General features: G+C 43.3%; 1 protein-coding gene across 3 annotated transcripts in view; it reads right to left on the bottom strand.

Annotated features, from left to right (window-relative positions):
- FNBP4 (formin binding protein 4) overlaps positions 1-13,379 on the bottom strand; it is a 50,203-nt gene that overhangs the window by 24,424 nt on the left and 12,400 nt on the right. For all 3 annotated transcript variants that reach the window (XR_004270155.1, XM_032282190.1, XM_032282191.1), the window contains exons 4-9: positions 12,811-12,997; positions 10,864-11,011; positions 10,636-10,756; positions 8,135-8,473; positions 6,403-6,613; positions 890-1,014 (exon numbers count right to left, since the gene is read on the bottom strand). Coding sequence is in view for 2 of the 3 variants with exons in the window: in XM_032282190.1 (XP_032138081.1) it covers positions 890-1,014; positions 6,403-6,613; positions 8,135-8,473; positions 10,636-10,756; positions 10,864-11,011; positions 12,811-12,997 (1,131 nt within the window). In the remaining variant the exon portion in view is untranslated. The remainder of the gene's footprint in view (positions 1-889; positions 1,015-6,402; positions 6,614-8,134; positions 8,474-10,635; positions 10,757-10,863; positions 11,012-12,810; positions 12,998-13,379) is intronic.

Below are 13,379 nucleotides of genomic sequence, written 5' to 3'. Positions count from 1 at the left end.
ATGTTAAGTGGTTTTCCCAACAGACCACCCTTAAATAGCCAATACTTATTTGATCCAACTCTCCCATGAGATTAGGTTAGAAATGGAATTTGGATCCAGGCCTGGTGGCTCATGCCTGTAATCCTAGCACTTTGGGAGGCCGAGGCAGGAGGATCACGAGGTCAGGAGTTCGAGACCAGCCTGGCCAATGTGATGAAACCCCATCTCTGAAAGAAAGAAAAAAAAAGCAATTCAAACTAAATTAGCCTTTGTGTAAAGACAAGTATGTCACACAGGAATTAAATCTGTGACTTTTCTCCAAAACTAGAGAAGCCTATAAGCTACTGTTTCTCAAAGAGAGGCTTAATTTGAAGAAAACATTTAAGCATTAAGAATTTTAAATAATTTCTCAGCATCAAGTCAGCCTTTTAAGTCATTATTTCAGACTTAAACATGATCTTTTCACCTACCGAAGTAAACAATTTAGGTTTGGAAACAGTAAAGATTACTTTTACTACTTGTTAACACAAACCAGTTTAATGACTGGCATTAAAAAAAAAAATTGCTGTGCCAGGCATGGTGGCTCACACCTGTAATCCCAACACTGTGGGAGGCCGAGCTGGGTGGGTTACCTGAGGTCAGGAGTTCAAGACCAGCCTAACCAATATGATGAAACTCTGTCTGTACTAAAAATACAAAAAATAAGCCAGGTGTTGGTGGCGCACACCTGTAATCCCAGGTACCTGGGAGGCTGAGGGAGAAGAATCGCTTAAACCTGGGAGGTGGAGGTTGCAGTGAGCCAAGATTGCACCACTGTACTTCAGCCTGGGCAATAGAGTGAGACTTTATCTAAAAAAAAACCACATAAATTTAAAAAAAACTGTAAAGTCGCATTAAGTAATATACATACTTTCAAATCCTGTTCTTCTTCTACTTTTGGTGTGGTCTGTACTTTTATTTTCTCTGGAGATTCTTCTACTTCCACCTCTTTATCTGAATTCTCATCTACTTTTTCTGAATTTTCAGCACCAATTACTGTAAAAGAACACATGGGAAATTAAACTAAAGTACCAATACTTAAAGAGTACTATATTTATCTTACCCCATAGCAGATATCTGCAAAAGATTATTAGTTCTTTTCCTCTTGCCTGTTTTATTTACTTGTTAAAACCCTTGTAACTTATCAGCCTACTGCCTTTATAAGCAACAAACCTAGGGCCAGGTGTGGTGCCTCATGCCTATAATCCCAGCACTTTGGAAGGCCGAGGTGGGAGGTTCACGAGGTCAGGAGACAGGGACTGTCCTGGCCAACACAGTGAAATCCCATCTCTACTAAAACTACAAAAAATTAGTTGGGCATGGTAGCACATGCCTGTAGTCCCAGCTGCTGGGGAGGCTGAGGCAGGAAAATCGCTTGAACCTGGGAAGTGAAGGTTGCAGCAAAGCCAAGATCGTGTCACTGCACTCCAGCCTGGGTCACAGAGTGAAACTGTCTCAAAACAAACAAACAATACTTTATAATCAACTTTCTTAAAATACATCTATAAATAAAATTTGTTCTATCAAATTACTGTGTAGTTTCTGCTTTCCCCTTCTCCGTAACATCGTTTCCAATCTTCTCTTTCAGAATACCACTGCTTCAATTACTTATGATAGCCAGACGGCAAGCCTGAGACGTGACAATTCTTTAACACAGGTAAGGTGCTCAAAATCAGAGCATCATTATTATCACTATTATTTTCTAGAGACAGGGTCCCAATCTGCTGCCCAGACTGGACTGCAGTGGCATGATATCAGCTCACTGTAATCTCAACCGCCTACCCTCAAGGGATCCTCCCACCTCAGCCTCCCAAGTAGCAGAGACAGTCTCTCAGTGTTGCCAAGGTTGGTCTGGAACTCTTGGGCTCAAGTAATCCTCCTGCCTCAGCCTACCAAAATGCTGGGATTAAAGGTGAGCCAATGCATCTGGCCTAAAATATATTAAGTCCTTAACTTTATAATACAATAGCCTGGATCTCCATTTATCTGATCATTAATATTCCCTCTTTATTATCAAATTGTCTGCACTAAAATCTTTCCACTAATCCCATTTATTAATTTTTAATGCCAGTGTGTATTAAAAGTCTTCTACCTGGTGGCAGGTACAAGAATTTCACAATTTTAAGGATGGCTAGAGTTTAAGACCAGAATGTTTTGGAGGGTAAGTAAAAGTAGGATCTGTTAAGTGAGAATGTACATACCCCTTTAAGCTAGCAATGTAACTCTAGGAATCTTTACTGCTGTGAAACTAAAATGTGCATAATAAAATATATTCAACATGATGTTTACCAAAGTATTATTTATTGTGAAACAAAATGCATATAACAAAGAATAAAACCAGCTCAGTGAGGTGGCACAAGCCTATGATTCCAGCACTTTGGGAGGGTGAGGCAGGAGCATCACTTGAGCCCAGGAATTCAAAGTTGCTTTATGATTATGTCAACTGCATTCCAGCCTGGTGACAGTAAATTTCTTTCTCTTAAAAAAAAAATTCAAGTAAATAGGCCAGGCACAGTGGCTCACACCTGCAATCCCAGCACTTGTGGGAAGCAGAGATGGGCTGTCCACCTGAGGTTAGGAGTTTGAGACCAGACTGGCCAACTCAGGGGATTCTCCAGCCTGGCCAACATAGTGAAACCCTGTCTTAACTAAAAATGGCTTGTGCCTGTAGTCCCAGCTACTCAAGAGGCTGAGGCAGGAGAATCACCTGAACCCAGGAGACAGCAGTTGCAGTGAGCCAAGATCACAGCAATCCAGCCTGGGCAACAGAGCAAGGCTCCATCTCAAAACAAAACAAAAAAGAATATCAAAATATTAAACCACTCACCTCATGGTATCAGTCATTATATTCCTTTAGTTTCCTCACAGATAGCTCTTTAAGCACAATATACATATATTCTTATATATATATTTTTTCCCCAGGACAGAGTCTCACTGTCACCCAGGCTGAAGTGCAGTGGCACAAACTCTGCTCACTGCGGCTTCCATCTCCTGGGTTCAAGTGATTCTCCTGCATCAGCCTCCCATGTAGCTGGGATTACAGGTGAGAAGCACCATGCCCAGATAATTTTGTATTTTTAGTAGAGACAGGGTTTCACCATGTTGGCCAGGATGGTCTCAAAATCCTTACCTCAAAGTGATCTGCCTGCCTTGGCCTCCCAAAGTGCTGGGATTACAGAGGTGAGTCACCGCACGCAGCCAAAGCAAAGTATTTTTGCTTATTTCTGTATTTATATACATAGAATATTAATATATGCATTTATTCATGGCTTTTTTTGTTCAACATAACTGTTTTCCTTTCCCTTTTTTTTTTTTTTTTTTTTTTAGATGGAGGGGGGTTTTTTTTTTTTTTTCACGGTGGGGTGGAATGGCGCGGTTTCGTATCACCAGAACCTCCGCCTCCTGGGTTCAGGCAATTCTCCTGCCTCAGCCTCCTGAGTAGCTGGGATTACAGGCACGCACCACCATGCCCAGCTAATTTTTTGTATTTTTAGTAGAGACGGGGTTTCACCATGTTGACCAGGATGGTCTCGATCTGTTGACCTCGTGATCCACCCGCCTCGGCCTCCCAAAGTGCTGGGATTACAGGCTTGAGCCACCGCGCCCGGCCTTCCTTTCCCTTTTTTTTTGTGATACGGAGTCTCACTATATTGCTGAAGCTGGAGTGCACTGGGCCATCTCAGCTCACCACAACCTCTGACTCCCAAGGTCAAGCATTCTCCTGCCTCAGCCTCCTAGCTGGGATTATAGGCATGCACCACCACACCCCGCTCATTTTGTAGTTTTGGTAGAGACAGGGTTTCATCATGTTGGTCAGCCTGGTCTTGAACTCCTGAGCTCAGGTGATCCACCCGCCTTGGCATCCCAAAGTGCTGGGATTACAGGTGTGAGCCACCATGCCAGTCTGTTTTCTTCTTTTTGTTTTGAAGCAAGGTCTCGCTCGATCACCTATGATGGAGTGTATTGATGTAATCATAGCTCACTGCTGCCTCAAACTTTTCAGAGACAGAGTGTTGCTACGTTGTACAAGCTGCTCTTCATACCTGGCCTCCAAACAATCCTCCTGCTTCGCCCTCCCAAAGTAAATATTATTGTTTCTATGATTAAAGCACACTGATACACATAATTATGGAACGTTAATTTTTTTTTTTTTTTGAGACGGAGTTTCACTCTTGTTGCCCAGGCTGCAGTGCAATGGTATGGATTTCAGCTCACTGCAACCTCCACCTCCCAGGTTCAAGCAATTTTCCTGCCTCCTCCTCCTGAGTAGCTGGGACTACTGGCATGCACCACCACACCAGACAAATTTTTTCATTTTTAGTAGAGATGGGGTTTCCCCATATTGGTAAGGCTAGTCTCAAACTCCCGACCTCAGGTGATCCACCCGCCTCAGCCTCCCAAAGTGCTGGGATTACAGGCATGAGCCACTGTGCCCGGTGGGTACATTCATTTTGTCACTGTTGCTTAGTATTCCTTTGTAAGAATACACCACAATTTATCTGTAATACCTTTGATGGACATTTAAGTGCCCTATAGGGTTTTTTGTTCATAGTACAAATGCAGCAATTTTTTAAAGAGTGAAACATGGACACAATTTAAATGTCCATCACCAGCAAGAAGGGTTAAATACACACATCTATACCACTCAGTTTTAACCAATAAACAATGATTAATACAATTTTTAAGGCATGTTATTAAGTAAAAACTGTATGTTGCCTGACAATCTACATGCTCTCGTATATGGTAAAATTTACATATATACACACAAACACACTCACACATATTTAAACATATATAAAGAAAATGGTCAGCCGGGCACAGTGGCTCACGTCTGTAATCCCAGCACTTTGGGAGGCCGAGGCGGGTCGATCACCTGAAGTCAGAGTTCAAGACCAGCCTGACCAATATGGTGAAACTCTTATCGCTATTAAAAAAAAAAAAAGGTCTGGAAGGATATATGGATATAAAGGATAGAGAAAATAGCCAGGTGCAGTGGCTCACGCCTGTAATCCCAGCACTTTGGGTGGCCGGGGTGGGCAGATTGCCTGAGGTTAGGAGTTTGAGATCAGTCTGGCTAACATGGTGAAAATCATCTCTACTAAAAGCACAAAAATTAGGCTGGGCACAGTGGCTCACGCCTGTAATCCTACCATTTTGGGAGGCCAAGGCAGGCAGATCACCAGGTCAAGTCTGAGACCAGGCTGACCAACACGGTGAAACCCCGTCTCTACAGAAAATACAAAAGGTGGGTGTGGTGGTGGGCACCTGTAATCCCAGCAACCCAGGAGGCTGACGCAGGAGAATCGCTTGAACCCAGGAGGTGGAGACACGCCATTGTACGCCAGCCTGGGCAACAAGAGTGAAACTCTGTTCTTAAAAAAAAGAAAGAAAGAAAAAAATTAGCTGGGCATGGTGGTGCACGCCTGTAATCCCAGCTACTTGGGAGGTTGAGGCAGAGAATCTCTTGAACCTGAAGGTGGAGGTTGCAATGAGCAGAGATCATACCACTGCACTCCAGCCTGGGGGACAGAGCAAGACTCCATCCCAAAAAAAGAAAAAGAATGGACCACAGGGGTAGAGAGAAATAATAAAAGATAAAGAGGATTTACATAATTTTCCTTCACGTTCTTCTGAACTGCCAACTGAAAAGAAAAAAATTCGCTAGGCGCGATGGCTCACACCTGTAATCCCAGCACTTTGGGAGGTGGAAGCAGGCCGATCACCTGAGGTCAGAAGTTCAAAACCAGCTTGGCCAACATGGCGAAACCCCTTCCCTACTAAAAATACAAAAAATTAGCCAGGCGTGGTGGTCGGCACCTGTAATCCCACCTACTTGGGAGACTGAGGCAGGAGAATCTGGGAAGCAGAGTTTGCAGCGAGCCGAGATTATGCCATTGCACTCCAGCCTGGGCAAAAGTGTGAGACTGTCTCAAAAACAAAGAAGAATTAAGGCCAAATGGAGATTAAAATATTAGCTTTATCCAGAGGGATGTCTGAAAATAGACTGAAAAATGCAGCAGGAACTCTTCGACTTTACCATGAATAAAGGGTAAGGCCCTCATTACCGTAAATGAAGACAACTTGGGTCCTCACAACATAACCAAACTCTGTCCACCCACCCAGAGGGCTGGACAATGTAGACAAAGAAAGAAGAAATGGGACTGGGCTCTGAATACAGCACCCAGTGGATGTCAGCCTCTTGGACTCTTACTCCTTTACAAGAAATAGAACAGGAAAAAGTAGAGCACGAGACGAAGCTTTCTTCCCACTATTTCTCCCAAAGGGTAGGAGTAAAATCTCCTGTTTTGTTAAAAACAAAAAAAAAAGAGTTTCCTTCCCCTCTACATCTTTCAATTCTAAAGTTTAATGTAAAGCATAAATTACCAGTCTCTCCATTTTCTGGAGTATCTCGTCCAGTTTTACTAGAACTCCTGCTGGTAGATTCGGGACTGGTAGCTCGAACAAACATCTTCCATTTTCCTCTTTTAGACATAAGCCTACGCATTCCATCTTGAGATGCTGGCTGGCTGACATCAGAACGTGGACTAGACCCTGACACACTACCATCTCCTTCCTCCAAGGCTCGCAACTCTGCCTACAAAGAACATGACAATTAAGTTAGTGTCATTAACTGCTTATCAATTTGTCTAAGCAGAATAACAGCCATGACTATGTTGTTGAAATTTAAATCCTTTGAGAACAGGAAGCATTTTTTTCTTTTTTTGAGACGGAGTTTAGCTCTTATTGCCTAGGCTTCAGTGCAATGGCATGATCTCGGCTCATTACAACCTCCACCTTTCAGGTTCAAGCAATTCTCCCGCCTTAGCCTCCCAGGTAGCTGGGATTACAGCTATGCACCACCGCATCTGGCTAATTTTGTGTTTTTAGTAAGACGGAGTTTCTCCAAGTTGGTCAGGTTGTTCTCAAAACTCCTGACCTCAGGTAGTCTGCCTGCTTCTGCCTCCCTGAGTGCTGGGATTACAGGCGTAAGCCACTGCACCCAGCCTTCCAGGTAGCTGGGAGTACAGACACATGTCATCACGCATGCTTTTTCCTTTTTAATAAGACATGATATCTAGATATGTTTCTCACATTGGTCTCAACTGCTGAACTCAAGTGATCTCCTGCTCAGGCTCCCAAAATTTTGGGATTACAGACATGAGCCATTGCACTTGGCCTACTCAAAAACATTTTTTTTTTTTTTGAGACGGAGTTTCGCTCTTGTTGCCCAGGCTGGAGTGCAATGGCGCGATCTCGGCTCACCGCAACCTCCGCCTCCTGGGTTCAGGCAATTCTCCTGCCTCAGCCTCCTGAGTAGCTGGGATTACAGGCACGCGCCACCATGCCCAGCTAATTTTTTGTAGCTTTAGTAGAGACGGGGTTTCACCATGTTGACCAGGATGGTCTTGATCTCTTGACCTTGTGATCCGCCCGCCTCGGCCTCCCAAAGTGCTGGGATTACAGGCTTGAGCCACCACGCCCGGCCCTAAAAAACATTTTTTTTTAATTTTATAAATTTTTTGGGCTGGGCCCGGTGGCTCATGCCTGTAATCCTAGCACTTTGGGAGGCCGAGGTGGGTGGATCACCTGAGGTCAGGAGGTCAAGACCAGCCTGGCCATCATGGTGAAACCCCATCTTTAAAAAAATGAAATAAAATAAATTTTTTGTTGTTACAGAGTAGGTGCATTTATTTATGGGTTTTGAGATGTTTTGACACAGAAATGCAATGTGAAAAAAGCACATCATGGAGAATGGGATAACCATCCCCTCAAGCATTTATCCTTTGAATTACAAATAATCCAACTCCATTCTTTGAAGTTATTTTAAAATATACACTATTACTGACTACAGTCACCCTACTGTGCTATCAAATAGTAGGTCTTACTCATTCTATTTTTTTCTGGTACCCATTTTCATTGATTATCAGCTATCAAAAGCATCATCAAGGACCAAAAACTTACAACTGTGTAAAGTTTTTGCTGCACAAGTCTCAACATAACCAGATAATGGGATTAAAAAAAAACAAAACCCCAATAATGCTTGTAAGTCAAGCACAATGATCCCTGTAGAATAGTACTGAGGAAAAAACATATTTCAAATAACTGAAAAGCTTACCTTTTTCCTTTCCAAAACTAGCTCTAGTTCAAGGGTATCTTGTTCCTCTTCTTCCTCACTTTCTCCAGATTGGACAACACTGCAAAGATCCTCCTGAGAAGGGTCTTCTATATTGTCCAACATAATTTCCTGTGGCTTTACCATTGTTGCTGCTTCTTCTACTGTTGTACTTATTTCTTTTACTTCTGAAACTGGCTCTTCTTTACAAATAACTTTTCTTCTCCATCTCTCTTCTTCTTCTTTTATTCCCTCAGGCAATAAAGGAGCAAGTAGTGATGCTGCCACCCCTTTCTTCTCCTCCTCACTATTTGAGAGAGCCTGAATTCCTTCATTTACTTCCTATAAAGAACAAAATAATTTAGTCTCATTTAATTCTTAAAGAAATCTCACCTGTATATACATTCAATTGTTAATATTAACTGTTTTCAGTGGCTGAATACTGAGGGTAAAAACCACTTACTCCCAACAGGTAAGTATATATTTATATCATATTACTTTAGAAAGACACTGATTGAATTAGAGCCTAGCTCTAGGTGGGATCCAAATATATCCTCCCTGCTATTCTCAGGATGTCAAAAGGCAGACTAGTATAAACAGATAGATTTAACATCAGTATTTTGTCAATTCATCACATGACTGGATAAATCTTTACCTTCTTCTATATGATGAGAATTTTTTTTTTGTTTTTGGAGTCTCACTCTGTTGCCCAGGAGTGCAGTTGCGCGATCTCAAGTTACTGTAACTTCTGCCCGCTGGGTTCCAGTGATTTCCCTGACTCAGCTTCCCACGTAACTGAGATTAGAGGAAACTGCCACCACACCCAGATAATTTTTTTTTTTTTTGGGACCAAGTCTCGCTCTTGTTGCCCAGACTGGAGTGCGATGGCGAGATGATGGCTCACTGCAGCCTCTGCCTCCTGGGTTCAAGTAATTCCCCTGCCTCAGCCTCCTAAGCAGCTGGGATTATAGGCATGTACCACCATGCCCAGCTAATTTTTTTTGTATTTTTAGTAGAGATGGGGTTTCACCATGTTGGCCAGGCTGGTCTTGAACTCCTGACCTCAGGTGATCTGCCCACCTCAGCCTCTCAAGGTACTGGGATTACAGGTGTAATCACACATGGCCTGATGAGAAAATGTAGTAGGTATGCCATGAAGGTGATTTAGATCAAAACGAACTATTCCTGACCTCAAGTGATCTGCCCACCTTGGCTTCCAGAAGTGCTGGGATTACAGGTGTGAGCCACTGTGCCTAGCTCGATTGTATTATTTTAAAGTTTTTTTTGGGAGGGCTGGATGCAGTAGCTCACACCTATAATGTAAGCACTTTGGGAGGCCAAAGCAGGAGCTCAGGAGTTTGAGACCTGTCTGGGCAACATGGTAAGACTTCATCTCTCAAAAATAAAAAAAAAGTCGGGTATGGTGGCGCATACATGTAGTCCCTTGCTCACGAGGATGAAGCAGGATTGCTTGAGCTTGGAAGAGTAAATCTGCAGTTAGCCATGGCTGATCCACTGTACTCTAGCCTGGGTGACAGAGTCAGAAACTGTCTCAAAAATAAGTAAGTAAAAAGGCCAGGCGCAGTGACTTGCATCTGGAATCCCAGCTCTTTGGGAGGCTGAGGCAGGTGGCTCACATGAGGTCAGGAGTTCAAGACCAGCCTGACCAATATGGTGAAACCTCATCTCTACTAAAAAAATACAAAACTGCTGGGCAGTTTTGCCTGTAATCCCAGCACTTTGGAAGACCGAAGCAGACAAGACATCTGATATCAAGAGTTTGAGACCAGCTGGGCCAATATGGTGAAACCCCATCTCTGATAAAAATACAAAAATTAACTGGGCTTGGTGGCAAGTGCCTACAATCCCAGCTACTTGGGAGGCTGAGGCAGGAGAATCACTTGAGCCAGGGAGATGGAGGTTGCGGTAAGCTGAGACAGCGCCACTGCACTCCAGCCCGGGCAACAGAATGAGTCCCCGTATAAAAACAAAAAAAAAAAAAAAAAAAAGCCAGTCGAGGTGGCTTACCCCTGTAATCCTAGCACTTGGGAAGGCCGAGGTGGATGGATCACAAGGTCAGAAGATCAAGACAAGCCTGGCCAACATGATGAAACCCATCTCCACTAAAAATACAAAAATTAGCCGGGCACAGTGGCAAATGAACTATAATCCCAGCTACTCAGAAGGCTGAGGCAGGAGAATCGCTTGAACCTGGGCAGCAGAGGTTGCAGTGAACCGAGATCATGCCACTACACTCCAACCTGGGCAACAGAGTTAAGACTCTGTCTCAAAACAAAACAAAACAAAACAAAACAAAAAAACAGTGAACTGGGTAACTGCTATAAAGTACGTAATATACAGAAACAAATGAAGTGAAATTTTATGAAACGTATCCTATTTCACATATACGGTATAGAATATTAAGAGACGGTTTCTATTCCTGTGCTCAAAGTAACCTTTATTAGATTTGAAAAAAAGCGAATGAGGTAAGTTTCAACACTGACCTTTTTAACTTCTCGCTTGGCTATGACTGGTCCACTTTTACTACTGGAAATAGAAACTGTTTTCTCCTTAGTATATATTTCTGTATTTACCACAAAACTAGCTTCAGCACCTGGCACAGAACTAAAAAAAATATATACTTAGCAAGAGAAATACAAGACAAATACTATGAGCAAAAGATAAGACTTCAATTTCCTTCTAGGCAATTTTTTAGAAGAATTTATTCTTACCTGGGCTGGTAATGTTGTAATCCCTGTACCTGGGTGGCAAGATATTGGGGTAACTCCCAAGTCACTTCATTTGTTTGTGTATTCCAATAATAATAGCATCCCGTGTTCTCATCCCAGACTTCCTGCCAATCTCCCATCTCAATTCCGACTAGAAGAAAATCAAACAAATTTTAAGCACAAATCCCTCTACAATTCTGGCTTACATATAGGCTCAAAAGCCACAATCACCTAACAGTTTCTCAAAACTTAGCACTGTTAACATTTTGGGCTGATAGGTCTTTTTTGTCAGGGGGTGGGGGGGTGCCAATCTTATGTAGACGATTTAAAAGTACCCCTGGCCTCTGCCCACTACAAATAGTAGCACTCCCATCCACCCTGCCTCCTACATGTAACAATAAAAAACATTGACAGACATTGTCAAATATTCTCTAGAAGAACCCCTCAATCCCAGTTTAGAACCACTGGTCTAACACCAAGAATTATGTTCTTAATACCTAACATTTAGAGTCACCTTTGCACACACAGTTTTTTTTAAAAAGCAGTTTGCGGCCGGGTGTGGTGGCTCACGCCTGTAATCCAAGCACTTTGGAGGCCAAGGCAGGTGGATCACCTGAGGTTGGGAGTTCAAGACCAGCCTGACTAACATGGTGAAACTCCAACTTTAAAAAAATAAATAAATAAAATAAAAATAAAAAAGCAGTTTGCTTTTAAAAAAATATACCTAAAATACTTTGAATATCATGGCTTTTCTTATTCACCTGGCATAATCCACTACTGGTTAAAAGGACAAACAATTGGCCAGGCGCAGTGGCTCACGCCTGTAATCCCAGCACTTTGGGAGGCCGAGGTGGGCAGATCACAAGGTCAAGAATCAAGCCATCCTGGCCAACATGGTGAAACCCCATCTCTACTAAAAATACAAAAATTAGATGGGCGTGGTGGCATGTGCCTGTAGTCCCAGCTAGGTAGGAGGTTGAGGCAGGAGAATTGCTTGAACCCGGGAGGCGGAGGTTGTAGTGAGCCGAGATCGTGCCATTGCACTCCAGCCTGGCGCCTGATGACAGAACAAGACCCTATCTCAAAAAAAAAAAAAAAAAAGGACAAGCAATGACTTTTTCAAAAGATAAAAATTACACCCTGTAAATTTTCAGAGCCTACTATCCTAACCACCATCTTTGGCATATTGTATTTAAAAAGACAGAGGCCTGGTGCAGTGCCTCAGGCCTGTAATCCCAGCACTTTGCGAGGCCAGGGCAGGTGGATCACCTGAGGTCAGTCAGGAGTTGGAGACCAGCCTGACCAAAACAGTGAAACCCCGCCTCTACTAAAAAAGCAAAAATGAGTCAGGCGTGGTGGTGCACTCCTTGTAATCCCAGCTACTAGGGAGGCTGAGGCAGGTGAATCACCTGAACCTGGGAGGCGGAGATTGCAGTGAGCCAAGATTGCACTATTGCACTCCAGGCTAGGCAACAAGAACAAAACTCTGTCTCCAAAAAAATAAAAAGACAGAATCCTAAAGTCTAAGCTTAAAGCATCTAGGCTTTCATCTTTAGAAAAGTGAATGCCGGGCCGGGCGCGGTGGCTCAAGCCTGTAATCCCAGCACTTTGGGAGGCCGAGGCAGGTGGATCACGAGGTCAAGAGATCGACCCCATCCTGGTCAACATGGTGAAACCCTGTCTCTATTAAAAATACAAAAAATTAGCTGGGCATGGTGGTGCGTGCCTGTAATCCCAGCTACTCAGGAAGCTGAGGCAGGAGAATTGCCTGAACCCAGGAGGCGGAGGTTGCGGTGAGCCGAGATCGCGCCATTGCACTCCAGCTGGGTAACATGAGTGAAACTCTGTCTCCCAAAAAAAAAAAAAAAAAGAAAAAAGAAAAGGGAATGCCTAGAATCCCTTTAAAGACTGCACTTTAGATTTCTTTAAAAATCAAAGGATCAAGTTTACCTCCTGCCAGTGAACACTGAGTATCATATTGCCATCCAGATGTTTGGGTGGAGTCTGTTCCATTTGAAGTAGAGGAAGAAAGGGCAGATGTTGCTGCTTCCTTTGGCTCTGGTCGAGGTGGAGTTGGAGGTGGAGCAGAAGCTCCTACAGGAGCTGCGGGCTGAGGAGCTGTTATGGCATCGATCTCCTTCAGAATCAAAAGAGTAACAAATGCAGTAACTATATCAAAAACAAGAAAATTAAGAAAATGGCAATTGCTTTGTAAAAAAAAAGTGGCCCTGGTGCTTTGGGAGACCAGATGGGTGGATCACAAGGTCAGGAGATCAAGACCATCTGGCTAACACAGTGAAACTTCATGTCTACTAAAAATACAAAAAAATAGCTGGGTGAGGTGGCACATGCCTATAATCCCAGCTAAACAGGAGGCTGAGGCAGGAGAATTGCTTGAACTGGTAGGTGGAGGTTGCAGTGAGCCAAGATCACACCACTGCACTCCAGCCTGGGCAAGAGAGAGAGACTGTCTTTAAAAAAAAAAAAAAAAAAGGCCGGGCGCGGTGGCTCACGCCTGT

This window comes from Sapajus apella, unplaced genomic scaffold (genome assembly GCF_009761245.1).
Source record: "Sapajus apella isolate SASKATOON/1434 unplaced genomic scaffold, GSC_monkey_1.0 scaffold14, whole genome shotgun sequence".
Taxonomy (NCBI): Eukaryota; Metazoa; Chordata; class Mammalia; order Primates; family Cebidae; genus Sapajus; species Sapajus apella.
The sequence above is the reverse complement of the archived record's forward strand: the minus strand, read 5'-3'. Positions and strand labels throughout refer to the sequence as shown.